General features: G+C 35.8%; 2 protein-coding genes across 8 annotated transcripts in view; both read right to left on the bottom strand.

Moving 5' to 3' along the window:
• LOC140155909 (uncharacterized) overlaps nt 1-12,232 on the bottom strand; it is a 157,323-nt gene extending 145,091 nt beyond the window's left edge. For all 6 annotated transcript variants that reach the window (XM_072178919.1, XM_072178925.1, XM_072178923.1 and 3 more), the window contains exon 1: nt 11,891-12,232. The gene's annotated coding sequence lies outside the window, so the exon portion shown is untranslated. The remainder of the gene's footprint in view (nt 1-11,890) is intronic.
• Nucleotides 12,233-15,235: 3,003 nt separating this feature from the next.
• LOC140155908 (sodium/potassium-transporting ATPase subunit beta-1-like) lies at nt 15,236-26,134 on the bottom strand. Of its 2 annotated transcripts, XR_011859442.1 has the most exons (8): nt 25,789-26,134; nt 20,394-20,522; nt 19,163-19,270; nt 18,274-18,449; nt 17,839-17,943; nt 17,343-17,461; nt 16,298-16,852; nt 15,236-16,243 (listed from the first exon to the last, which is right to left on the bottom strand). XR_011859442.1 is itself a non-coding variant. In XM_072178918.1 (7 exons), the coding sequence occupies exons 1-7, from the start codon at nt 25,919-25,921 to the stop codon at nt 16,693-16,695; spliced, it is 930 nt and encodes a 309-aa protein (XP_072035019.1). In that variant the 5' UTR covers nt 25,922-26,134; the 3' UTR covers nt 15,236-16,692. The 2 variants fall into 2 exon arrangements, 1 of the variants encoding a protein (XP_072035019.1); XM_072178918.1 differs by having other exon boundaries at nt 15,236-16,852.
• Between the last annotated feature and the right edge of the window lie 727 nt (nt 26,135-26,861).

Raw genomic sequence — 26,861 nt, 5'->3', positions numbered from 1 at the left:
GGTCGAATTTACATTAATCAGTGTCCTGGGCCAGGATAACATTTAGGACTCCTTCGCATTCTAAAACAATACTTTGAACACCAAATGTCCTTGCTTTCATTTTCTCATTTAATTTGTTTTAATTGTAATTAATTTCTTTGTCCACTGGCTCTGTGGTAAATCCGGTATTGCCCAATATTTATTGCCCATTACCCGTGTTAATCTATTTATTTATTAAAATGCACCATCTATTAAATTCCTGTAATACAATGTATAGGCCTAGTGTATTTGATAACAAATTTGTTTTTATTTTTATTGGAATTTGGGTGCCATTACACGATTTCATATATATAAAATATGTTTGGGCATGGCGGAATTAGTATATGATTAAAGATAGACATACTCTTAGGCCCCCTTTTTTAATGTTTGTACATTATTAATATTAATATTTATGTACAAAATGCAAACGAATGTATATATATTTGATTGTTTTGTAAACATTAAATTTGATGTTTACTCATAATTATGTCTGGAAAGTCAAGCAGCATCGGTATTTAGTTTCCTGGGAAAGTGGATCAGATGAGCAGTGAGTAAAAGCATTCGCCCTAAATCTTTATTTGATTTTTATCTTTTATGAATTTATTAGGCCTAATGGTAAAGTGCAGAAAAAACCTCAAAACGCACTCTAGGATTTTTCATCAGCAGCAGTAGAAATTTATCTTGCATAGATTTTCTGGTGTCCTCGCTTGGATTTAGCAAACAATGAACCGTCAGGGTTATAGCGCGGGGGATTTAATCTGATTCAACTAGTCGTGGCACGTATATTTATTGCACGTGTAATACTTTTTGACGTCACGAAAAGTATTGTACATACAATATTGTACGTACAATACGGAGTCTGAAGCTAGCCTTATGCACACAATTTGTCATTTATATTACTTAAAATCAAAATAGTATCTGGATAATGAAACTAATAGGTTTGTCAATGTTTACATTATAATAACAGCTTGGCACAATTGGGTAAAATGATATTCAAATGAAGTTGGCTGATATTTTACATGATGAGTTTATGATAGAAAATTTACGACAATGATGATGATGATGATAATCATCAACATGATGACGACGACGACGACGATGATGATGATGGTGATGATGATGATGATGATGATGATGATGATGATGATGATGATGATGATGATGATGGTAATAGATAACTTATTTCATGTATTTTGCTTGAAATTCTGCTGCTGCTGCTGACGATGATGATGATGATGATTATGATTATGACAATGATGATGGTGACGATGATGACGGTGATGATGACGATGCGATGTTGAGGCTTTATAATAGTTTAATTGTAAGAATGCGTTAGGGTTTGGGTGGGCTAAGAATATTAGCCCCTAGCCCTACAAGTTGTAGGGCCAAGAAGTATACTAGTACGAATCCAACGAGCCAAGTCATGGTCAGGATTTGGTCGGCCATTACTGGGTCCCCGCAGCCCAAACTGGTGTTGTGATTGCCCAATTGGGTGGATTAATTAAAGCCGCTTAAAAATCGATGTTAGATTCTATTGTGCTGTAAACTGTAGCTAACTGTCATTATTCTGGTGTCTACGTGTAACACGGGTGATATAATGCAGTTTGAAATCCCCTCCAAGGCCGCATGATCCCGCATCATTTCACATTTTAGGTGAGATGAAGCCGACGGGGACCCAGCTATGGCTACCAAGTGCCATTGAGGTGTAGGAATGCGTGAAATTGGATTCGTCTATAAATATCGCTGGAAAATCAACTATACCCAATAAAAAGTCTCACATTATGCACATGTCATGGATGTTACAAAAATAAAAATTGACTCTTCTTAGATTTAATTCCGGACATAGACATGTGCTAAAATATTTCACAAAAGATATTCATTGCTGAGCGTTTTCCAAACTGATGCGTATGAGATTACAGTGAGTTTCTTTTACATGCCAGTGATGATAGAATCACTTGTCACAAGTTATCATTTGTGAAATGATATTCGTGGATATTTTCCGTTCGTTTTTCAAACAGATGCATGCTAGCAAAAAAGGGAACTCTTCGCTCCGTAATCATGGTAATTTTCTTGTTATGTAAAATGTCAAAGCATAAGAAATAACAATGTATTGCTTGTACTTTCAGTACGTGTGTTTTTAATAACAACATAATTCTATGCAGTTGCACTTTGTGAATTAAATCAAGACAATGTCAATTTTGATAGTAGGTCCTACAATAAAAAAAAATTTCTCACTTCGTTTAAAAGGGCTCGGATAGCGACGTTTTCAGTATATTTTTGTGGGACCTGAGAGCACATCAGTCATATCGAATTGCATTTTGAAAACAAGGAATGTCCTTCTAATATCAAATGATTTTGATTTTTTTAAATTCACGATATAATACACATTTTAGGGCAAATGATTAAAAATTGATGTTTTTGAAATTTAACAGTCCTCGAAGTAAATTGTATGAATCTAATGATATGTACTAAATGTGTATGTAGCTGGAAGAAATGATTTTTCCCCAAAATACCAACAAAAAAAAAAGAAAAAAAAAAAAGAAATAGGGACTGTTCAGGCGAGAGAAAACTTTGGAAACTAAAGGAGCCATATATTAACTGCAAGTTTTGAACGAGTCCTCCCGCAATGGACCACTTAATTACGTTATCAGCCAATTAGGCATAATTGTGTATAAAATTTTAACTTTTGTCTCCCGTAGTTCAAAGCCAAATTTCCCTGCAATCATTTTAAACTATAATCATTCTTTTTAAATTGAAATTATCCCTTCTAAACGACCGCTTTGCTTATGTCAATAGCCGCATAACCCCAAATCACGGTTAACCTCGTCCCCTGCAGTAATATATTCGATCAATTCGATACATTTATTGGATTAAATCTTCTAGACTGGATTACTTATACGCTACTTTGAATTCTAATTTTTTAGTTAAAAGACACGTACCCTGATAACATCTAAAAAATCTAACTTTCAGATGAGCGAAAGAGGGGTTAAGTGTACAAGCTGAATCCACCACTCAACGCCAAGAATGCAACTTCTTTAAAACACAAGATTGGAGTTTATTTATTTTGTACGATTTCTAGCTGCACTGTTTGTTAATTTAGTTTTAAAAAATGTGTCAAAGTGCCAGTAATATTTTAAATTGTTAAAGATTGGTGAAATGCCACCTGTGCCCGTAGGCCCACTGCATTTGGGAAGTAGAGAGATGATACTATTAAATTACCAAAGATACTCATATCAAATGAAAATATTAAAAACTATTAAAAATATCATAAAAATTTCCCATGCATTAGTTCAAGTTGAAATAAAATTAAAAGCAATATGACACTTGGAAATATAACACAACATGATACAGATGTAGAACGAGAGGTGTAGAGGCTTTCTCTTCTCCTCCTCTTCTTTCACATCCCTTTCCTCTTTCTCCTCCACCAGCTGCTCTTTAAAGTCTTTTTCTCCTCTTCCCAAAGGAAGTAGTGAAACTGTGATTTTCATGTTATTTTAATTGACTTTGCTTAACTGCATTTTTACAATTAAGGCTCACAAACATGGCCACTCATACGCCATAGATTTACAGATGTGGGAGGACAAGATGATGATTCAGCTATCAACTAAAGCATTTTGACCAAATACCTCATAATTGTATATTATTTTGATACACCCTGTATATAAAAATGGTCTACATGATTTGAGTGTATTAATGTTGCACGTGTATATAGATTTATTAATGACAATGTAAACTTCAATAGTTGGTTAATTTCTTTATCACATTTTTATAATTTTCACAATTATTATAAAAAGAAATCAAGCTAAAATAGCTTAAAATATTCTGAAATAGTCCTATCCCTCTACGGAAGCATATTAGTGCCAAAAAAATATATAATATAATATTTATAATTTTTTTGGCACTAATATGCTTCCGTATCCCTCTTCTATAATTTCCAATGAAAAAATAATTTCACTTTTTATAAATCGATTTAGAGCATCTATGCTTCTAAATATTAGTTTTAGTTGTATGGTTTAGATTTTAAGACGAAACATTTTAATAAAATCTTTGTTATCTAGAGTAATGTAAGATTCGATTACAAGAAGAATAATTACGAGGAAGAGGATAATAAAGAAGAAGAACAACAGCAATTAGAAATGAAAAGGAATAACAAGAAAAAGAATAATAATAATAATTAATGAAAGTATAATGAAAAAGACAAAGATAGAAGAAGAAAGAGATACAGCAATCGACCGACCGAACGCCTTCATTAGGAAATGAATTTGGAGAAAACCTTCTGTTAATAAAATACTATGCTGAGCCACTAGCCTGGGTGGCTCACGCTCCAGTAATTTCAGATGATTGAGCTCAGTAATACATCAAAGAATGTCTTCCAATTCATGAAAATAAATAGATAATCAGCTTATCGGATTAAAAGCTTAGAGGGAAGGTCTTGCTGCTCAGCGAGTGTTTGTAATTATCAGAAGGTTTTCTCCAAATTCATTCTCTAATGTTGCAGAGTGAAATGGCCTCTAAGATCTCCTGAGTCCTGATCTTACACCTCTGGATTTCGTCTTGTTGGGCTATCCCGGGGGGCTATAGTATATACTAACTTTATTTTGATACACCCTGTATGGTCCATGCTCAAATTTAAACGTTAAACTCGGATAAATCTTGAGCTATCTTGGGCAGTATGAAACAAAATAGGCCTCATTTGTAACATAGACCAGTGTGAGAAAGAAAACGCAATCAATGCTCATCCTCTTTATATTTCTTTCTGTCGTTAATTTGTTTTGCTTTCAGTGCATTTAATTAATAGGACACCGCGATAACGTTGTCCAGAGGCTTGTCCTGGATTTTAGCTGTGATTGTACTTCCTGTTTTGTGCCTTCGTTATCATATTTATTGCTATGCAAGTTTTCTTTGCTGAATAAAGGTCGATTTAACAGTCTTGATTATTTCCCTTTTCTTTCCAACAACAATAATGGTCAATACACCCTGTGAAACTCAAGTATTTTGTGTCAGATTCAAACCGCTTATACAAACATTATAAATTCAAATAATATTTGATTCCATTTACCCTAAACACGAGATGTGGTTTTACCGCAGCATATCTATACTGAATTACTGATATTAAATTTCAAAAGAATTTCTTGTTTTCTGTTGTCATAATCAAATTTGGCCAACGTTTCGATACCATGCCGTTTCTGGGAGATGTTTTAACTGATACACACATGTGGTGTAATTTTGACCTACCAGACGAATGAGACAGGAATCGTTGAAAGTCGCTTCTTCATATGCATCATATTTATGCGTGGATGCATTCCAACAGTAAAGCCAGTATTTCCTTCGTTTCCTGAAGGCAATTTAAAAAGTTCGCTATCTTATCAATTCCAAACCAAATTTTTAACTTTAACAGTATCTGGGATTTAAAAATTCCTATTTCTAATGTGGCTTCAAGCGAATAAACTACAAAACGTTGGCCTCGCACTCTTGGACTGTAATGCATGGGCTAAAACACAAGATATGCATGGCGAATCTGCCTAAATGTACAGGTTGTAACAACAAATTTTATAACAATTTAGAAAATAGTATTATAGGCAAACATGTCACTTATTGGTTGTATTAAATAAAGTAATTTCTTCATTACGGACATTTTTTAACAGTGTAGCTATTACATATAGTTTGTTTCAGTAAAATCGGTGGTCTACAAACGAAGATATGGTCAATTGATAAGGTAGTCCTAAAACAGATTGGGCACTTTTGTGTAGCAAAAGTGATTGAATGGGAGCTATTGAGTTGAAAAAGCCTTTGTTCTGAGATCTTTGACGATAAGCATGAGATCTTTGACGTAATAAAAATTCCCTTTAAAAGGGAAAGCCAGCCTCAATGTAGAAGAGGTCTTGTAATTAGTTTTGGTCAATGTGAAAGGCATTTTTAGGATCACGCTTACATCTACATGACAGTCCACCAAACCATCAACGATGAGAACATGCACACTGAAACAGCAGAAAACATTAATTTCTAATCTCATGTCAACTCTTTTAATTCATTACATGTACTCCAAATTGTTCTGGTCTCTTTGTTTTGTTGTTGTTGTTGTTGTTGTTGTCGTTGGGTTTTTTTGTCTTTTCAGCTTTTTACCCACGATATCTCAATTTCCAATTTTGTAATACCAGAACTTACGAACTCAATATCTTCGCTTAGGAATGTCCGATTTCACTGCGTTCGATATATACACTGCCGGTTTGAGTTAACTTACATGTACATTTTATTTTAAAATAACTTAATTAATTCGCAATGTATAGTTTAAGCCTACTATATTATAATAGATAGTGGCCAGCACATTTATAAAGGACTGGTTACTCACTACAATCTTCACTCTTAAACTGTGTTTTTCTGAATGTGCTGATCATGTTGATTGCTAGTCGGAAACTCCTGCGAAGCTATGGACATGGCATCTTACATACTCCATTCTATAACAGTCTGCCTAGTGCCTTGTGTGTTTTCTCTTCAATCATTTTGTTGAATGTAATTTTATGAATCAAATAGTTATGTGTCATTTTATTTATAATAAAGAAGTTATTAAATTAATAAAGTAAGACAATTTATTTAACTATAAGTGCATGTCAAATGGGGTACATTGTTCAATACTATATGCATAAATTATGCCCATATTATAGCTAGGCCCTAAAAACTTTATTTTGCATCGGATTTTTCCTGTTGAAAAGACAAAACTGATGTTTATGATAGCAACCATTTCATCAATAACATTTTGAGTCATTTTTATCCATAAAACGACACAGGATATGATAGATAACTACTTTCACATCAATATGGTCCATATGATCACAGATTGTTGAGAATCTGTGATATGATCCGGGGATATGATGAAGATTTTGATTCTATAGATCTGTTATCAACATGATATCACGCTGTTCAGTGGTCAAGGAGTAAGGACCCCCGGTCAAGGACACTGATATGACATCATAGGTGATGTCAGATTTTCTTCTGCTGACCATATGATGCTATATATATTAACTATTATTGTTACATTTAGGCCTTTAAACTTTTAAAGTCATAATTAATTAGTTCAAACATAACTTTGGTAATACTCACTCGTTTTCGTTCGTTGAAACGGCAAAACATACTTACTTTTCCTAACAAATCGAATTAAAATATTTAAAAAAATTTAACCACAAAAAGTAAAAAAAAAATCATTCCAATACCACTAAAATATAATCTCTTGAGTAAACTGACCCCAAACCTGAAACAGGTACCAGCCCCGAATGGGCTGCGAATGGGCTGGCGAAAACTCGATAGTTAGCATAATGTGCTTACTAGCGCTTTTGAAAACATGAAATTGTACCAAAGTCCTGCGTTTTACCAATAATGGACATTTGCAGGTTTACTTGTTCGTATATAACTATATGTATCGATGATTTGCTCAAAACCCTTTACACCTTTGTGGATGGATGGATGTTTGAAAAGTGCTCGATAGTAAGCACATAGGCTATGCAAACTATCGAGTATTTACGGTATTAGGCTGATACCATTTCATGGTTCAGAAAAAAATTGAAATATAATACTGGAAGATTGTTCAAACTTCATGTTGTGAAGGCGATTAGATTATTAGGTCTTGCCGGGAGTGCTGTCTGCATCAACAGCAGATAATCGTAACTATTGTCATCCAAGATATATACTTGGCCTTGAACTTCAAATTTATTGACCACAATTTTTGAAATTAGTCTCTTGACAGAAAAATAAAATCTTGGTAGTATATCAGTTTGGTCATCATAACATAATATGGTCAGGTCTATTCTGTGCCCCATGACCCATGCATATTCCAGAGAAGAAGGAAAAGGCATCAGCAAGTTTTATCTTTCAACATGGCATTGTTAACGAGCTACGTTAGGCATATTTTGGTTTTAATTTGTTTATATGAACTGTTTACTATCCTCTAATAAATTGAGTTGCAAAAAATGCGTACTGGGTTTTTTTTCCTGCTATTTCCCTCGTGCCATATGATTGTTGATTTCGCTATTATATAAATCTTAGTGTTTCAATTGTTAACACTGTACTGATACCATTTCCATACCGCCCCAGGTAAGGCCGGGTTCAGTTTACAAATTCTATCGGTACTTTATCAAACACATATTGCACATTTGGGGTTACAAACTTTTCAACACATCTCTTTAATAGGTTGCATTATCTGTATTGACTCCGTATTGTTCAACTTGAACTATAGAAAAAATGTGCCTCAACAATCAGGTCATAGTTCCCATAAAATTCAAGGGTTGAGAGCCAGAAAGCCTTAACTCACAAAGGATTCCTTGTGAGTTACGTCTTTCTGGCTCTCAACCGTCGAATTCTTGATTTCTCCAGATACCGCATTCAGGATTACCTTACCATCAGCATCAGTGACGGTATATTGGGAGAGAGAGGTTCTGGTATCCCATTTACTAAGTTCACGAAAGATCTCAAGTTAATAATCATTTTCAGGCTTTTAACTTCTCTCAGACTGCAATTTGTAAAACTTTAGACGTCGTATATTATGTCGCATCATGGGAAATTAAGATATATAGACCTGCCTTCATTCGCGTGGGTTCGATTTCCCGGCCTGATACAGCCCCCGTTTTTGTGCCATATATTTCAGATTAAATCTTAAATCACTCTTAAAATCGGTGATGATGTAGGTAGGTCCTGTCAAACAAATATTGTTGGATCATTGGGCGAGGTCTTAATCTCCAGTGAAAAGTTCCTCTGAAAACGGTGTATAGAAGCATACTGTACCATATGCTTAGGAACCGGGGGCTGGGGGGGGGGGGGGCCCAGCCCCTCAATAATTTTGGTGCGGTTGCTGGAATACCTTTCAGCCCCCCCCCCCTTATAATCCTAGGTGAAGTTAAAAAATTGTGATAAAAAAGAGGGTAAAATGGGTGTTTGTGACCTATATTTTGCCAAATTTCCTGACTCCCCAATGTTGACAATCTTCCTAAGCCAACAAGTATAGGCCCTACGCCCTACATGTACACTGTCACTGATATATACATGTATGAGGGGCCTATCCTTCTGAACCTGAGCTGAATTGTATAATAGAAACCATGTGTGTACATAAATTAATCACAATTACAATTAATTCATGTTCAGTCATGGATATCATTTATGTTTGTATGTGATGCCTCTTCTCTAGAATATAAATTTCACTCACGAAGGATGCAGCGAATGATGAACTCCTATTTTCGTTCAACTTATCGCCCCTTCTCTCAATACTTTTGACCATATTTTACACGTGTCATTAAGCCCAAGTTGGCCAAATACAATTTACAGCCGGTCTACAGATGTCTTATTATTCTTCAATATGTTTGTGAGATCCCACGCAATCATTATTCAAAAACATTTATCAGAACAGAATGCGAATAATGTAGTTCAGTAAGATCGGAATACATAATAAACAGATAAATAAAACGAAAAAATAGGCCTATATTATTTAAAATTAACCCAAATCATTCGTTTGATTCTACTACAGTAGTACTTGAGGCTGCAGAAACAATAACAACAGTTAATTAAATGCGATGTACATCATGCACTGGAAGAGCCCAAATCAAGCCTATGTTCTATACTTTCCAAAGAATGAAAAGTCAATCTAACTAACAGATTGAAATATCAAATCATATCAAAATCTATGGTGACTTGATATATTAAATTGATGACAACCACGTATGCTCCAACATGTCTATAGATACCAGAGAAACGGATTGTCCTCAGTGCAACAGTGGAGTCTGTGTAAAACTTGCAACATGACTCCCAAACTATCTAAAGAGAGATGCATGGCTGTTACTAAATTAATGCACAAATCCACTGGAAAAAGCACATTAAAGTTTACAACAAAGATCTCTATGGAAACCCCGATCCAATACTCTCAGAGAACAGGAGCAGAGTATGAGGAAGGACACGCTTCACGGGACATTAATGCTTCAGGAGTAATGGCGAATCTGTCGCATGTCACCAATCTTGCATGAGCAAGAAACCCCTGGTACATAGACCACTGTGATGTAGACCGTATTAGAGATGGGCTCACTGGAACTGATGCCCGGGAACTGATGCAGGATAGGTGCAGATATGAGTGCTGTCGTGATTCGGGAAAATCAACCGAAATAAGCATCACAGACATGACAGAAGAGTCTGACTCAAACATGTATACACTACAAAACTACAGACTAATTTTAATTTCATTTCAAAATAGCAAATCTGTAAACATGCTAACAGATGGGTATCACACCATCAGATCTGAAGATGAAATTCCATGCAAAACACATCTTTATTCTCCAACTGCCACGCCACCATTTTACGATATCTTAGCACGTGCCCTTAAGCAGGACCAATTTTGGTTTCCATTCTCTTCATTCTATGCCAGATTACACTTTTAACAGCGTTTTGTATTCATACCCATGCCTTAAATACCTATGCACATTATACATGACATTTCATGGGGGCATATGTCTGTTTGTCACTTGCCGATGTTGGGGGAATTGGCTTTGCACTTCGGCAATTCATTTGAAATATCAGCGTTTTTATTTAACGATATAAAAGTAGGTCAAATTGGTTTACCTATCTCATATGAATTTTAAGTGTTAAGGTGATGCCTGATGATCAAGGTGCAATAATGAGACTATTCCACGGAGCTTGGTTAAAGCAAATCGGACATATATGGTTTTCATAATAGGCATATAATGAGGCTATATCAATTTATATTTTCTTTGTATCTTATTGTTTTCAACAATAATCAATAAAGTTATCAACTAAAATGACTAGCTCGTTAATATTAATGTTTGCCAACATTTTGCTAAAAATCCATGCATGTTCAGGGTACTTTTACTTCCACACTTTTGCGATGACTTTTTTTCTGATAAATGCACTTTACCAGATGATATTGCCATGAATCATGTTATGTTTCCCACGAGCAAAATGACGCTGACGGGCACCTATCGCAAATTGCGTTTACCGATCTTGTCGACTAAAATCAGTCAACGATGAAAAGAGTGTTATGTGTGCAGGTTTGTTCCGGGTCAATTTTACCATACAGAATGTCTACTAAAATATCATGGTAATTGGGAATGAGTGCTAGCTGTGGCCCATCTGTCATATAAAGCCCGGTATAGCATGACTTTTTTTTTATCACATTTCAACTGAACATTACGAAAAAGATCTCTTTCAATTTGGAATTAATGCCATAAGAAGTCAAGAACCCCTCCCCCTTTTCAATGAAACGTTTAAAATGTATATGATATACGATTACATTATCATGATTATTATGATCGCTGTTTGATGCTTGAACTTTTGATACTGTATAGGCCTATAATATTGTCGCATAATCGCATTTCAAAAATAAGCTCAAATTGCATCTCAACAGGTTTACCAATGGGTTCACCTTTAGTGTTACAGAGCTTTCATGAATGTGAAACATAGTCTAACCCCAAACCGGACAATCCTTCCTTTTCGATCTGCCACAGATTGCCTCTCCTCCTCCTTCGCTGTATTACCACGCCAAACTCGATACTCTCCCTCCCACAAAGAGCAACCTTAAAGCCATGCCATAATGTACGATTTCCATCAAATTTTTTATTCTTTATTCAAATGCCGACAAATCAAGTTTGAAAAAAAAAGAACCAAATTCGTGTTATAAGATCGTACATTATGGCTTTAAGGGTTTACTATGCCCAGGTATTTCACTAACAGACATCCAAATATTATGCAGATGACAGGTACCGTATTTTTGAGCTCATGCTTCCAAATCCAAAACCACATAGCTCTCCATGAAACCCTCAAATATATGAACAACTATAAAGTTTTACAGGCAAACGACGAAACTGAAAAAAAGAAACAAACTTACCATATTTTGTCGTTTTGATACCAATAACATGAAGATTTTATTAAAACGAATCCAAAATAGATATATCCAAGAAAAAAACGTGTGCTGCTAAACTATCGCAGGCAACGGCAGGTAACGGTGTATTCCAAATTCTGTACAGACTTCCTTGTTTACTGAGTAGTGTTAAACCTGAAATTTAAATGGCTTTCAAATCATAGAGTGCATTTGTTCAATAAATGGTGGGTATATTTTGATTTGTTATTTTGCCATGGTATTTACTGACAATAACGCTACGCCTTCGTGCACAAGCATTTGATGCAACAACCACGCATATTCCAGCCAGCCAAAGTCAAGAGTCTTAGAGTGAGTGAGTGCGTTGGTGCGAGTAAACTATGACTTGCATGGATTATTTTCTTTGGTAAGTTACTGTGCATTTTGGGGCGCATTCAATGGATAGAGCCTCAGGTCAAAAATTTGTTTTTTCGTACATAACCTATTATTGTACTTCTCAGTCCATTAATTTACCAAAAACCGTGATTTTTCGGAAATACCCAAATACCTAATGAATGAATCATATGAACTATAGCTTTTAATGGTATATAGCTCCTTATCCCAAGTGACAATACTTGAGTCAACCAATATGTGAGAATAAAATATAAAATAATTGTCAAAAGCAAACCCCCATATCTAAGCAAATTCTCGCTTTTCACCTATTGATCCTCCCTTCTTTCCTTCTTTCTTTCTTTACTTCTCTTTCTTTCTATCTTTCTTTCTTTCTTTCCTTCCTTTATTCCTTTCTTACATTCATTCTTTCTTTCTTTCTTTCATTCGTTTTCTCCCACTTTTCCCCCTTCTTTTTTTTTTTTTCTTTCTTTCTTTCTTTCTCTTTTTCTTTCTTTCTTTCTTTCTTTCTTTCTTTCTTTCTTTCTTTTTTTTTTCTTTCTTTTTTTCTTTCTTTCTCAAGTTCTTTCTTTCTACAAGTTCTTATGCTTCTGCAGCAGTATCCACTACAACAGTTCAGCCTTAGATAGAGAATAGCGCCATCTATATCATTTTTAATTACACTGACAGAGGTCGCCCTGCTATATCAATCAGTAGGGTCCCTATAGGACTCTATCAATCAGTAGGCAGACCTGATTTGAGTTGGGTTGTACAACGTGTTCCCAAGATACTACATGTATGTAACATAAAACAATTTCATGAAATCATCAAGTGCCACAACTAACCAGTTACAAATGAGATGCGAGGGCGGAGACAGTACTTTTCCAATAATTTGTTTGGTAATTGTTTCCTTATTTTTATTGCCTTTATTTTACTTCGTTTTCTAGAATATGTTTCTTACAGTGGCTATTGTAATGTCGATATATTCAGAAGAAACTTCGAGGGGCTCTTCTATTATCTACCATTATGAATAAAACTAACAAAGTTGCTTTAACTATAGCATCTGGAAGTGAAAGTGTCATTAACTGTCACCACCTGCATGTCACCATCATCGATGGCAAGAGTTTTATCCAGATAGTGCTTTGATGATAACCTTATAATGATACCGTCAACACTGTATTACACGTAAACACAAACTAACACTGGAGTTGACAGTAAGCACATCGATGTGTCGTTATAATGATGCGATCTACCGAAGGTATCATAATATGACGCTATCTTCTGAAGATGTGATTAGATGATGCTATATGTAGGCTGCTAAAGACAACATTATGGTATTGAATATAACATAGGGCTGAAACAGAGATGCCACTCAGTTTCAATCAAATAACCTGAAAATGGTCAGGAAAATCTGAAAACGCACTCGCATGCAGGCCAAAAAGCCCCAAAACGGGCTAAAATGAAATAAAAACGTGAGAATTTGAACTCTAAAAAACCTGAATTCAGGCTAAAACCTGAAAAGTGATATCTCTGGGCTGAAATCAAAACTCAGCCGGCGACCGACCGCCGGTTCATGGCGGTTCCGTCCGGTTGGAGCCGGTTTCTATTGTTCTAAACAATGGAACGCGTAATATGATGCTATTTACTGAAGATAGCATAGTATGATGCTATCTACTGAATATAGCATAATATTATGCTATCTACTGAAGATAGCATAATATGATACTATCTACTGAATATAGCATAATATAATGCTATCTACTGAATATAACATAATATGATGCTATATACAGAAGATAGCATAATATGATGCTATCTACTGAAGATAGCGTAATATGATGCTATCTACTGAAGATAGCATAATATGAAACTGTCTACTAAATACAGCATAATATAGACCCTCCTCGGGTCTATGGATTACGACTGGTAATGTAGACTATCCGATATTAAAAATCAACCCAATCACTGGACTTTCTATATTGCTGCATGGTTCGGCTGTGTGTGTAATCAGTGGCGTCGAATTGTGGAGGAAGAGGAATGGTTTTTGGCACTGAGTATTTGGAGAAAACTAAGGGGGTACAGGACTTTGGTATTTTTCATAGGGCATTATGTAATTATTAATTGTCACATTTTTTAGAGATGAAACCGAACCGAGACTGAGGGTCAGTCTAAGCATATTATGCTATCTACTGAAGATAGCATAATATGATATGTAATGAATATATCATAATATAATGCTATCTACTGAATATAGCATAATATGATGCTACACTGACGATAGCATGCTATGTGATTCAATTGTAGGCTGTTGAATACAGCATAATATGATGTTATTTACTGAAGAGATTATATCTACTGAAAAGGCATAAGACATGTTTGATGCCATAAAGCATACCTTAGACATCATACGGTAATATGAATAATACCAAAGATAACTTAATGTGATTCAATTATGCTACTTACTGGAGGTATATGATACTCTCCTCAGTAGATAGCATAATAATTATGATATGGTGCTATCTACTGACGATAGCATAATACGAAATTCAATGATGCTATCTACTGAAGATAGCATAATATGATGTTATCTACTGAAGATAGCATAATATGATGCTATCTACTGAAGATAGCATAATATGATGCTATCTACTGAAGATAGCATAATATGATGCTATCTACTGAAGATAGCATAAAATGGTGCTATCTACTGAAGATAGCATAATATGATGCTATCTACTGAAGATAGCATAAAATGGTGCTATCTACTGAAGATAGCATAATATGACGTTGAATCGACGTTGAATAAACATTGATACAACGTTGAAATCTTATATACCTGTTCCCATACACTGGGTTAATATGTGAATGATGCTATCTATACTGAAAAGGCACAGTCAATTTATATTTGCATTACCGTATGTTATTGAGCCAAAGACAACCAAAGACGTGAAAATAAAAATAAAACCCAAGATAAATAGAATGGTATATAGGGCCTATTACTTTATTTGTTTTATTTGTATTCATGTACTTGCCATGTGATTACATTACATAAAAAGTGCAATAAGATAAAATAATGATTGAATTCATTATATTCTACAATTATATAATTTAGTATAAAGTTATTATCTGTAATAGTACTGATGTGACCTACTCAGCATAAGCATACCCTACTTGAAATGCTGATTTGGGCCGATCATGTTCAAATATTAAATATGTCTCTCTGCAGCCGGCCGGCCCTGCACCAATACTATAACATTAAACCCTAAATCTATACACTAACGTAACAACAACCCTGACACTTTTCTATAACCATAACCCTAATGTTATGATATTCTTATCTATAAAGCGGTTGATCATATTCATGTGTATTTTTGTGCAATGTTAATTATAACTTTAACGTATAACCGGTCTTCAGCTGAATTCACATGAAATTATACATATATACTAACAGGATGCACGAGGTGGCCTCCGTCCAGTGAATGGTTAAGGTACACGCCTCTGGTAAATATGATCCGGGTTCATTGAGGCCCGGATCCTAACAATCTGTATTTACATTAGAAAACGAATATGACATAATGCTAGCCAGTGTCCGAAAAGGGAAAATATAGAGGTTGTCCCGAGGATAACTAAAGCATAAATTCTGCTTGTCCTCAAAACATTTTGGTTATCCCCATAATGTGTCATATTTTAGAGGTAAAATATAGTGGTTGTCCAGGGGATAAGTACATAGCTCAATATGGTTGTCCCCAGTGATTTTTGGACAAGATGACAAGTGCTTATTTCGAACACTGATGCTAGCATTTGAAGATCCAGGCTACTATAGGCTAGCTTCTGCAGGTTTTGTGCGAACTTATTTTTTTGAGCGTATATAAATCAAAACTATTTCTATACATACGTAAGCCTGTTGATCTGATTTGATTTGGCGAGAGTACAAGCTTCTCTCTTACATTACCATGATTGTTATCTTTATAATCTACACCATTATGACCAGCACTTTCATGACTCTTTCATGCTATATCATCCTACAACTTTGCACGAACACATAACATTCAGGATCCGAGTGTGTTTCCACATGGATCGACTTGCTAATAGTTTTAACAAAATAAATCATGGTAAATGAGCAAAATAAATTAAGATCAGAATCAATGGCTTTATCTTACATTAACCAATACATCATCTGAGTATCATCAGTATCAACATTTATACATATCTTATGTTTTAGATAGTTCTAGCTTCCTGTGACGTAATCTGAGACCCTAAATGGACAGCTTTATTGGCCTAAAAACTACATTGCTGACCTAGTGCCGAAAAAAAACCAATAATTTAATTCTGACTTGATCATCTGCCTTTCCAAATTCTTATCTTCTGCCCTTTTGTTGATTTGATGTTTTAATTCTGTTAGACTTATTGTTTGAAATAATTTATTTAGATAATTTTTATAATTATTCTCTGGGATCGAGGTAGAATCTGGTTCTTGATTCTTGGTCGGTATCAAAGAGTCCCTGTCGAGGTGTGATATTCCCAGTGTAAGCCTGGCATTCAATATTGATTTCTTCGATTCGATTCAAACTTATCTGCACGGCTACTACTGGTTGAAATAACCTAAAGAGAGATTCAAAATTAGATAAATAATTAATATAAGTAGGTTGTAGGTTATCGTCCCAAAGGCATGGTAATCACAATGAAGGCAGATCGGCATTCAATGTTTCCCATTTTACTCGACATCTTTCATCAAAAATGATGTTAGAAAAGCGAATTAAAAAAGACTAGTTTGGGTCTGACGTCAAGGCAAAGGCGCGGCGTGATTGGTTGCTAACCTGCGCAGTGCGACATTTGGTCCTTTAGTCTTTTTAATTCGGTCGTCAATAAGGTTAAATGCAGTATCTTTTAAATCTTGCAAACGGAGTGATGAGATGTCGAGATTCCACTTAGTCTACAGTATGTTTGCATAATATTTCAAATCAAGATCTAAGCACTGTTTTACAAACTGTCGTCGAGATATCAATTTACTGTATAGGCCTATTCAATTAAACCAGCAGTCTTCGTTGTTTATGATATTATGGTATTTCACTTAAAATCGACTACATCATACCTGTCTCTTTGGTCCATTTGATAGGCACCCAACACATATGGGAAAAACCCAAACGGAATACCAGCATTAGGAAAAGGCATAGTAAAATTCACATTCGAATTGGCCGAGTCGCTTTCCCTCTGAAAATATAAAACAAAGAAACTTGGATTGCTGGCTATAATTCCATGCTTTTAAATGTGACACAATGATATGCTGAAGACAGTATGAATAAAATTAAGAAACACTTCAATGCTAGGATATCTACTCAAGATAACGTATGTAATTCCACTTCCACCATTTGCAAATATCATCACCACTACACAATGCACCACCACCACCACCATCGCTCCTGCACACGCGCCGACTAGAGAGGAGGGTTGCGATTTCCAAACGTACATATCATACGCCCGTGCATCTATTCACAATCACTCTCATGTGACGGGATTTTGTATAGATGTACGGATGGGCGTACGATACGTATACGTTTGGAAATCGCAGTCTCTCTATTAGTACTTACCCTTGGAAAGCAATTCACCGCTATATTGTTGTCCATATACACGTTTTTTATTCGGTCTGGGACGTCTTCTAGAGTTTCGTAATTTTCTGGCGTCCATCCAAAAACCTGGATAAAAGGAAGCATTAAAAAATAAATTAGTTTGTCTGGTGAGGTTTTCGTCGTCTTGCCGAAATATATAATGCATGGTGATGAGACCAGTCAGGCACACTTAGACAGTCAGCCACACTTAGACAGATGTATCGGAAAAAAATAAATCTCGAAATAATACCGTTGACGAAACCAGGTATTTATATAGCTTGCAAGCGCGAACCCAGGATTTTTAAAGGGAGCGGAAGTGCGGCTCACAATGTTGTTTGACCATTATTGTTTCAGGGTGGCAGGCCATTATGGGGGAGTCTGAGTGTGATTCCTTATTGGGGGTAGGTTGTTACTTACCCTGTTGAGTCTGATGAATATACACGGTTTTAATGTGTCCCATCCGAAATAAGGTGGGTTGTTACACTCGCCTAGCATTTCTACGCTGAATTTACAGAAGCGTTGGCCATCGTCTATCGACCCTACTGGTAGATTTGTGCAGTCCACCAAGTCGGTGTCATCAATTTTTTCTAAATCTATGCATTTACAACAACAAGAAAAAAGAAGAAGAAGAAAAAAAACAGAATATTAGGCCTACAAGTTAAGTATTATAAATTCCGCTGACAGGCTCTATATTGTTTGCCGAAAGTGGCGAGGGGGAACTGAAATTCACATCTTTTCGTTAGTAACTAAACCATATTGATATTGCAAGAACTTAAGGTCCCAGCAACGAAAATGGCAACTTTAATGCTAAAATGGGCTAACAATTATAAAACAACTGTGACCCATTACAAATTTTCGGCAATTTTGTCCTGGTACTCTTAGAAAAACAGGTGCAACTTAGAACCTTTTATTGTCCTGTGTGTAGAACCGTCCATGAGCAGTGATAAGGTTCTATCAAGAACCTTAAAAAGGTCCATAAAGAACCATAAAGATTTAAATAGACATAGGGGCGTTCTAATTAATTAATTCAGGACTCATCACAAAGTTAAGAAAAGTAAAAAGTAGTGTTCCCTGTTTGGTACTTAAAAATGATTTTCTTGGATAAAGAACTTTTTTTCTGTTCTATACTTAGAACCCTTTGAGGGTTCTTTCTTCATGGTTCCTTAAAGGTTCTGCAAGCTTAAGGTTCTACAAAGAACCTTTTTCTTGGCTATAGAACTTCGGTTTTACAAAGAACTAGAACAGAAAAAAAGGTTCTTTAAAGAAAAATATTTTTTTAGTATAACAATTTTCATCCGTTACTAACCTTCGTATAGTTTATTGAGGGGCTTGGTTATCCTCTTGACGCTGTCTTCATCTGATGGTTGCCATGTTAGTCTCAATTGATCATTAGGAATTATTATTGAATGCAGTGCTATCCGGGGAAAACAATTCAGTTAAATCATATTACATTCGATGAAATAATGAACTGAGATTCAGTATTTGAAAGAGTATGTCCCATGTAATACCCCCGGCCCATGCACCCCCAACCACCCCACAGTCCTACTAAAAGGGTGATTTCAACCCTGGGAAATAATGTGCATGCAGTTCTCTCCAAAGTGTCGTGTAAAAGCTCACACAAAAACATATCAAAAGTGCCTAATTTGCATAAATCCAAAATGGCTGCTTATGCAAAGGGTGAAATTTCAAAGTTGGCCAAATGTATCAACGTATTCCTCTCGTCATAAGGATTCAGAATAGGTATAGTTTGACGTATCTGCGATGTATATGCAGTTCTTGAGTATAGAGGAAAAGGTCAATGTCAAAATTTGGATTCACAGGGGACAAAAATTGAAAAAAATTCTGATTTTAATCAAAATGGTCTCATATTGTTCCGCTTGTAAAAACATTTAAAAAAGGAATATAGTTTGCCATACAAGTGGTTTGTTACCTTAGTAACATGACAGAAAAGATCAAAATCCATTGAGCCCTGTTGACCATGAACTATTGTTTTGATGTTATGTAACAAAAGTTACAAAACATCCAAAACAGTGCAGTGCAACTTTTCTCAATTTGATTTATTCTTGCCAAAGGAATAATTTTGAGACCAGTTGAATGAAAATTGGAGCATTTTTCAATAATTGTAGACGCATGTGGACCTCAAATTTGACCTTTGACCTTTTTGCCTATAACTCAAGAACTGTATGTCGGAGACAGGTCAAACTTTACTTTTTTTAATCCTTATGATGAGAGCAACACGTTGGTATGCTTTTTAACAAGATTTAACCAATTTTGTAATTTCACTCCTGCATAAGCGGCAATTCTGGATTTATTGTTCCACTATTAAGGCCATGGAGAGAACATGGACCTTTTCGAGCATCATTATTTCTGAAGTGTCTGTCCAAAGTATATAAAACTATACATTTCTTACTTGGACTTTTGGGGACTTTTGATATGTTATATACTTTTCTGAAATGAATGGTGATTAAATGTTTTTGTTGCAATTAGTGGTGGGGTAAGCCCTGATTTTCCTTAATTTGACTGGCCTATATACTTACCTGGTGTGCTGACGTACGCTGTCCATTTTGGGCTGTCGTAGCTGACAGTTTGTAAGAAAATAGTAAGCATTACGGCCCAGAATCCAGCCAAAAGTGAATATAATACAAAGTAAAATAGACCGATTTTTGCTGTAAGATAAACAAATGGAAAAAAGTCACGTAGACTTTATCACAAGCATTATAAAATACACACGACTTCTATTAAAACCCATATACGAGGGGGGGGTCAGTAATTAACGAGATCGAGAGTTGACTTGTACAAACCCATGGATTATTTTGATGGCATTTCTCTATATTATGATCATGTACCTTTGTCTTTCAAACAACAACAAATTATATCAAGCACTTGATTACGTGACAGCATTAGCATAATATCAATGGTCTACAGTCTAGTCACTGGCTGAAAATGGGTCGTTTTTAAGGGAAATGAGGTATTGTATATTTTAGATTTTCTCGGGAATTAAAGTATGGAGAGTGTTGCTTTTTAGAAGAGTAGTAGACCACAAACTTCCGGCTTATATAACCATCTTTGTCGGACTGGAAAGGTTTTAGTTTATTTATAATATGCAGTCAAATATGTGTTACTAGCGGGATACCCGCGCTTCGCGCGGGTCCCCGCTAGATGAGTAAATGGGAGCGATCACTAAAACAGGAGGAATTACTGAAAAGGTAGAATCATTGAAAGGTAAATTTTATTTTCTAAACCTGTCCCTTCTTGCATTTCCATTTTCTTTTCAGTTTATTCTGCACGGGCCTAGTTTGTTTCCATTAAAACAAAATGCTATTTAGCTTGTGATTTTCCGTTTCCATGTTATTTATCTATCTAGGCCTAACCCCATTCCCATTATTTTCTAAATCTATCATTTCTTATACGTTTCCCTTTATAGCTTCATTTTTATCAGCTGCTTAGCTTGTGATTTCCCGTTTCCTTCAGTTGTTTATTATTTGTCTTATTTTTCGTGATTAGTTTCTAATTTTAACTTCTTTTTTCCCTTAATTTTCCTGATTAGTTTCTTTCTTTACCTCTTTAGTTTGCTCCCGTTTCATTTAGTTACTGGTAATCATAACCTGTATAATAGGCCTACCCGTAGGCCTACCTTTTTTGTCTTCTTCTTTTTTTTCTATTCATTTTGCTCCTTTCTTTCTCTTCAGTTTCTTTTGCATAGGTCTATTTTGTTCCCATGCTGCTTAGCTCGTGATTTCCGTTTCCATGTTATTCATTTATTGAGCCCCGTTCCCCTGCATTATTTTTATAAATCTACCATTTCTTACATTTCTCCTTTTAGTTTTGGCTTTTTTTCTACATTTTGTTCCCATCTATATAATTTTTAATATTTCCTGCTTAGCTTGTGATTTCCCGTTTGAATTTTATCTATTTAATTCTGTTCTCATTATTTTAGTGTTTTTTTACGTTATTTATTTATTTATTTATTTATTTATTTATTTATTTATTTATTTATTTATTTATTTATTTATTTATTTATTTATTTATTTATTTATTTATTTATTTATTTATTTATTTATTTATTTATTCTTTCATTTTTAGCTTCCTTCTTTCCTCTCGTATCCTCACGATTTTTATCATCTTGGCGGGTAATCTCTTAACCGAATCCAGCGGCATATAATCCACAACCCGACCCATCCATAGGCCTACCTTTTCAGTTTTGTCTTCCTTTCTTTTCTTTTCTATTTCTCTGGCACGGAAAGTTGGTCTGTGCATATTATGCACCCCGTACGTGCGCGTCACATTGCTCAGTAGGCCCTACGCCGACGTACTAACGCCAACCCCCTGCTGCCAGTTAGTTACGGTACGCGCTACCACTGAGTTTTGACAACAAAAAATCCCGGGAAAAACCCCTCGCCGGTTTTAACCATATTTTCACTGATTTTGAGGCCAATTCTTGGTCTTGACCATTTTCAACCAAATAAAGTGCAATGCGTTCCCCGTATATTCCTCAATCTCCCGTATGAATGTGGCTGTAAAACTAAACGACGATTCATTATAGGCCTAGAATAAATAATAAAATTCACGCGACGTAGCCTTAATCTCTTGGCTGCCAACTTCGGTGCAGTGGCGGAAAATGGGGTGCGTAGCTCTGCGTGGGGGCGAAAAGCTCGTAAGATCATTCTTAAAGTGCGCGATGTTGTGCATCTAGATAGCCTGAATCATTTCTTGGCCACCTCGCAGTTGGCAGAAAACAGGGCAATGTTGCTCTGCGTATGGTTTTTTAATGGAAATATTATTACGCGGTTCACACTGTCCTTATTACCCACAATGCCACTGCATGCGATTTTGCATAGCAACACGACAGTTTTTAATGTTATTCTCTTAGTTACCATCAATTTTTGCAAAAATGAACCTCAGATGGTTTAATGGCAATATGTACCCGATCAATGTACGAATAAATCAGAGCTGAAAGTGAAATCATCTCTGAGTCTATTCGCGCACAAGATTTAGCGACTTCCTTTTATTTATATAGATTTTGGGCAAAAACAAGGTTTTTGGGGCGCCCGCTACGGTGGGGCCTCTTATTTGGCTTGATTTTGCAAAATCTTCTAATTTCGGTCTTGCTAGATGTACTTCGCAATTGTTTTGCTTAAAAGTATGCCCAGCTTGGATATAAAAACACAACTTGCTTGGTTTTGATTTTGATATTATTACTGTTTATTAAATTGAATGCAAGTAAAGTAGCTCTATATACAGCGGGAATTATTGCTTGAAATACGAAATTAATAAAAATGCCTTTATGTCTTCTAAAAACGCTTTTGAAGAGATGACGCTATTACGATCCAGGTAAAGAGCCTCATGATTTGATAGGGCATTGATCCAAAAAGCTGCTTTGTCGATCAAGGAACCAGTACTTGCCTTTAGTGAATGAGGTCCCGGGTTCGATTCCCGGCGGTGGCGATTTGCTGGGATATTGACTTGGAAAAAAAAGTCTGAAATTAATTGGCAACATCTGTAGATTAAATTCAGACTTCCGCTCTCCCCATGGTTCATTTAGAATTGGGTAAATGAATCATGAAAGTACTCCGTCCTTCGGAGGGACGTTAAGCCGTCGGTCCTGTGTGCAGAGAGTCATACCTGTACATGTATCTCGCAGCCAGTTTCGAAAAGAGTAGGGTGTTAACCCCTGACTGTTCCCAAGCCGTCCCGGTGTTCAAATGGACCCCAATGGAAATAAGCTTCAATAGATGCTTTCTTGGGTTATCCAGGGTTGTCAAAACCCGAACAAATCAAATCAAATCAAATCAAATCAAATTTCATCGTTTCTTATCATGGTTTCTTTTTTTTTTAAACAGGGATGGTCTGTTACCCCGGGAAAATCTAGCGCGGTAGTTGCAATTGACATCTGTTGTAATCCTTAAAATCCCGTGCGATAGGCTTGTCATCTTGTTTTAAATACAAAATTATTGGGTTAATAAAAATGCCAATACACCGTGACTTTTGTGTCGCTTAAAGGGGCATTTCGTGATCCACAGCCTCATCCCCCCACTTTTCTCAAAAAAAGTTGAGATTTTTATATCACTGGAAACCTCTGGCTACATAATGTTTATGTACAAAATATTTCTTGCAGATTAATTCGTTTTGCAAAGATATCGTGAAATTTGAATTTCGTTCTGGTGCACCAGAACGAAATTACAACGCATTGTCTATGGAGCAGTGTAATACACATAATCATGCATAACTCGCGAACGCAAAATCGGAATCAACTGAAATTTTGCGAATAGGCTTTTTTCGTGAATATGTACTGGAAAATGTCATAAAAAGAGGATGCTAAGATCACGAAATACTCCTTTAAACATGTTAAACAAGTTCAAAATGCTCTTAAACCCTGATATGGCAACAGGGCCCGGTGACGTGACTATAGAGATAAAAGTAAACATGGTAAAGGCATTTCCGTTGTAGCAAAGTGAAAGTTGCTGCACATGATAAGGAGAAACCTGATCATTTTACGGCGGAACTACGTTGCTGTTTTAATGCTGTTGTCAGCTTTTATGTGTGTTATTCATTGATTGTTCCACATCATGAAATCAAAATGTCAACATTCAATATTAGTGGACCATCCCACAAAATTAGTAAATGTGCCTTTAAACAACTGGGATTTCCCCCTATATAACTAACTTAGGCCTACTTGCTTAAAAGCGTTTCAAAACTTGTGAAAAATGTTCCAGATTCGTGTTTCAAAACTCATTTTTATTGTTCATGTTTCCCTTTAGCGACCGGCAAAGTCATGGTGCAAACCGCATTGTTTACTATGATGTAGAAATGATCCAAGTTGTTGCCAATGGCGGATTTCCGTGATTGTGGGGACCTGAAATATGAAGTTCAAGCACAAACGTTCAACGTCCATGAATTCAAGCCATATAACTAACGTGCCTGTCCGCTATGTCCAAGGTTTGATATGTCAAAAAGGTAATTCGCTATGTCGAAAATAAGGTTTGCTTTTTGCTACCGGTATGTGAAAAGATTCTAGCGAATAGGCCTATGAAACAGGTAGGCTTTAGGGGTAAGTATGCCTACAGGCTGGGTTGTGGTTAGGGCTAGGTTTGGGGTTACGGTTAGGACTATAGTTGTGTTTAGAAAACCTAGTGTAAGGTTAGGTTTGCGGTTGGATTCGTCACAGCGAACCTTATTTCATATTCTATACGTATTTTTTTTATAGCGAACCTTTTCTCATATGCGACATGCGAACTTTATTTTCGGCGTAGCGAACCTCGACAACGCGAACCTTATTTTTGACAAAGCGGGGTGTATAATAACTGTCACTATATCTAATGATTCCAGACTGGTATAATATATGATTTCGGTCAATTTTAATTTTGTTATTCTTTGCCAAAAAGTACGAAATAACTTACAGTTAGGCAAAAATAGAAAGTCTGTCTCAGACACATTTTAGAAACTGAGCTATGCGATATGCGATATTTTGGGAGTTTTTTTACAGTCAAGGCACAATGTTTATACTTTTTTGGGGGAGGGTCTACTGTCAAGAAAATTTTCTAGTCATTTTAAGCCGAAATAATGAGCTACAATGAAAGAAACCCCTTACTAACTGTCGAGCACTATGGGGATTTGGCGAATAAACCCCGAGGAGCATTTCAGGTTTATCATAGGGTATTTGTAAAACTTTAAGAGATATTTGGGTTTTAGGGGGTGTTTAGATTATTAGTCAGGTGTCTTTTTGCCTTTTAAAAAGATCCTAATTTTATTTCTATGAAATTTTTTCGCCGGTCTCCGAAAACGGAGAACTTGTGACCTACTATTCATTTCAGTTTTCTAAAAGTGATTCGTGACCAAATTTTCACAAACCCCTTCAAAATATCGCAAAAAATTAGTAAAATAATCTCATATTCCACGATGTTGTTAATAATACACAAGAAACGTAATGCATACCCCAGCTTTTTTTACCACGGCCCATTACAGTCCTGTCTTCCGGGTTCCACATAAATTTGCGAAATCCATTCCAATTATTCTGCACTTTCTCCATAAACGTTAAATCCTCATCCTCCAATTCTTTGTACCCCATGATGTTTAATTAACCCTTAGTATGTTTCCACGGAAAATCTATTCCACTGTCTTGGGATGTTGCCTTTATAGTGATTTCTCCAACAGTCGGATCCCGGCCGAAGAAAGACGTCCACCTTCCACCTAGAAATAGAAATAGAAATTATCCGTGTGTGCAATCAAAATGGTGGTCCTATCACTGAATAGGCCTACGTAACCATCAAGAGATATAACGTATAAATTCGTAAGGAAGTACTATTCGAAACAAGAGTGAAACCAAGGGATAGCCTATAGTGTCATGCAGGAAATTCATCTATACTATATTAGGCCTATCACAGCAAGGCTACATCCGTTGATATCATTGCCTAAAACCCAATGAAAGATGTGCGATTTGTGGTCAGGGATGATTAAGTAATTAAGTAAATGTTGACTATAATTTATTTTTGTTTTTGCATGGACGATACCTTATAAATATATCGGTTTTATAGATCACCTGAACAAGTAGATCTAGGCCTAACCGTTGTGTTGTGATTGGTGATCAACAAGCGAATCGGATCGCCAAGTTCATGCACCATACTGCAGTTACTGTCCGTTTTCCTATACACAATACACATTGCTCTCACCATTGACGCGTGACCTCTACAAATGATGCATGTTGGAAGAATGGACACTTGCCTAGTTAACATCACTGTGTGAAAAATAACCAGCCAATATTTTATTTATTCTCCAAAACTTCTAGCAAATATATTTCTCTAACATGACCTAAAATTACAGCTAGGTTAGATGTTCAGAAATGGTCGCACTTTTGTAAAATATGAGTGAGGGCAAGGCATAGCTAGCCAACTCCCCGTGCTAATTGAATGGAGATTTGACCGAAAATATTAGTCTCGGACCGCTCACTTCTGAAGGATGCTTCAAAAAACGGTAAAAGCTATACATTTAAACTATTCTAAATAGGTTCT

The sequence above is a fragment of the Amphiura filiformis genome, chromosome 6, assembly GCF_039555335.1.
Source record: "Amphiura filiformis chromosome 6, Afil_fr2py, whole genome shotgun sequence".
NCBI classification, from domain to species: Eukaryota; Metazoa; Echinodermata; class Ophiuroidea; order Amphilepidida; family Amphiuridae; genus Amphiura; species Amphiura filiformis.
Note: the sequence above shows the minus strand (reverse complement) of the source record. Positions and strands in the feature narration are given on the sequence as shown.

Bases quoted from the DNA above. Each gene is read 5' to 3' on its own strand.
- LOC140155908 (XM_072178918.1), bottom strand. From the start codon at position 25,921: ATGGGGTACAAAGAATTGGAGGATGAGGATTTAACGTTTATGGAGAAA. The intron at 18,450-19,162 runs GTTAGTAACGGA...GTAAATGCATAG, and splicing joins CCTCAATAAACTATACGAAG to ATTTAGAAAAAATTGATGAC. The intron at 17,944-18,273 runs GTAAGTAACAAC...CCTTTTATCCAG, and splicing joins TATTCATCAGACTCAACAGG to GTTTTTGGATGGACGCCAGA.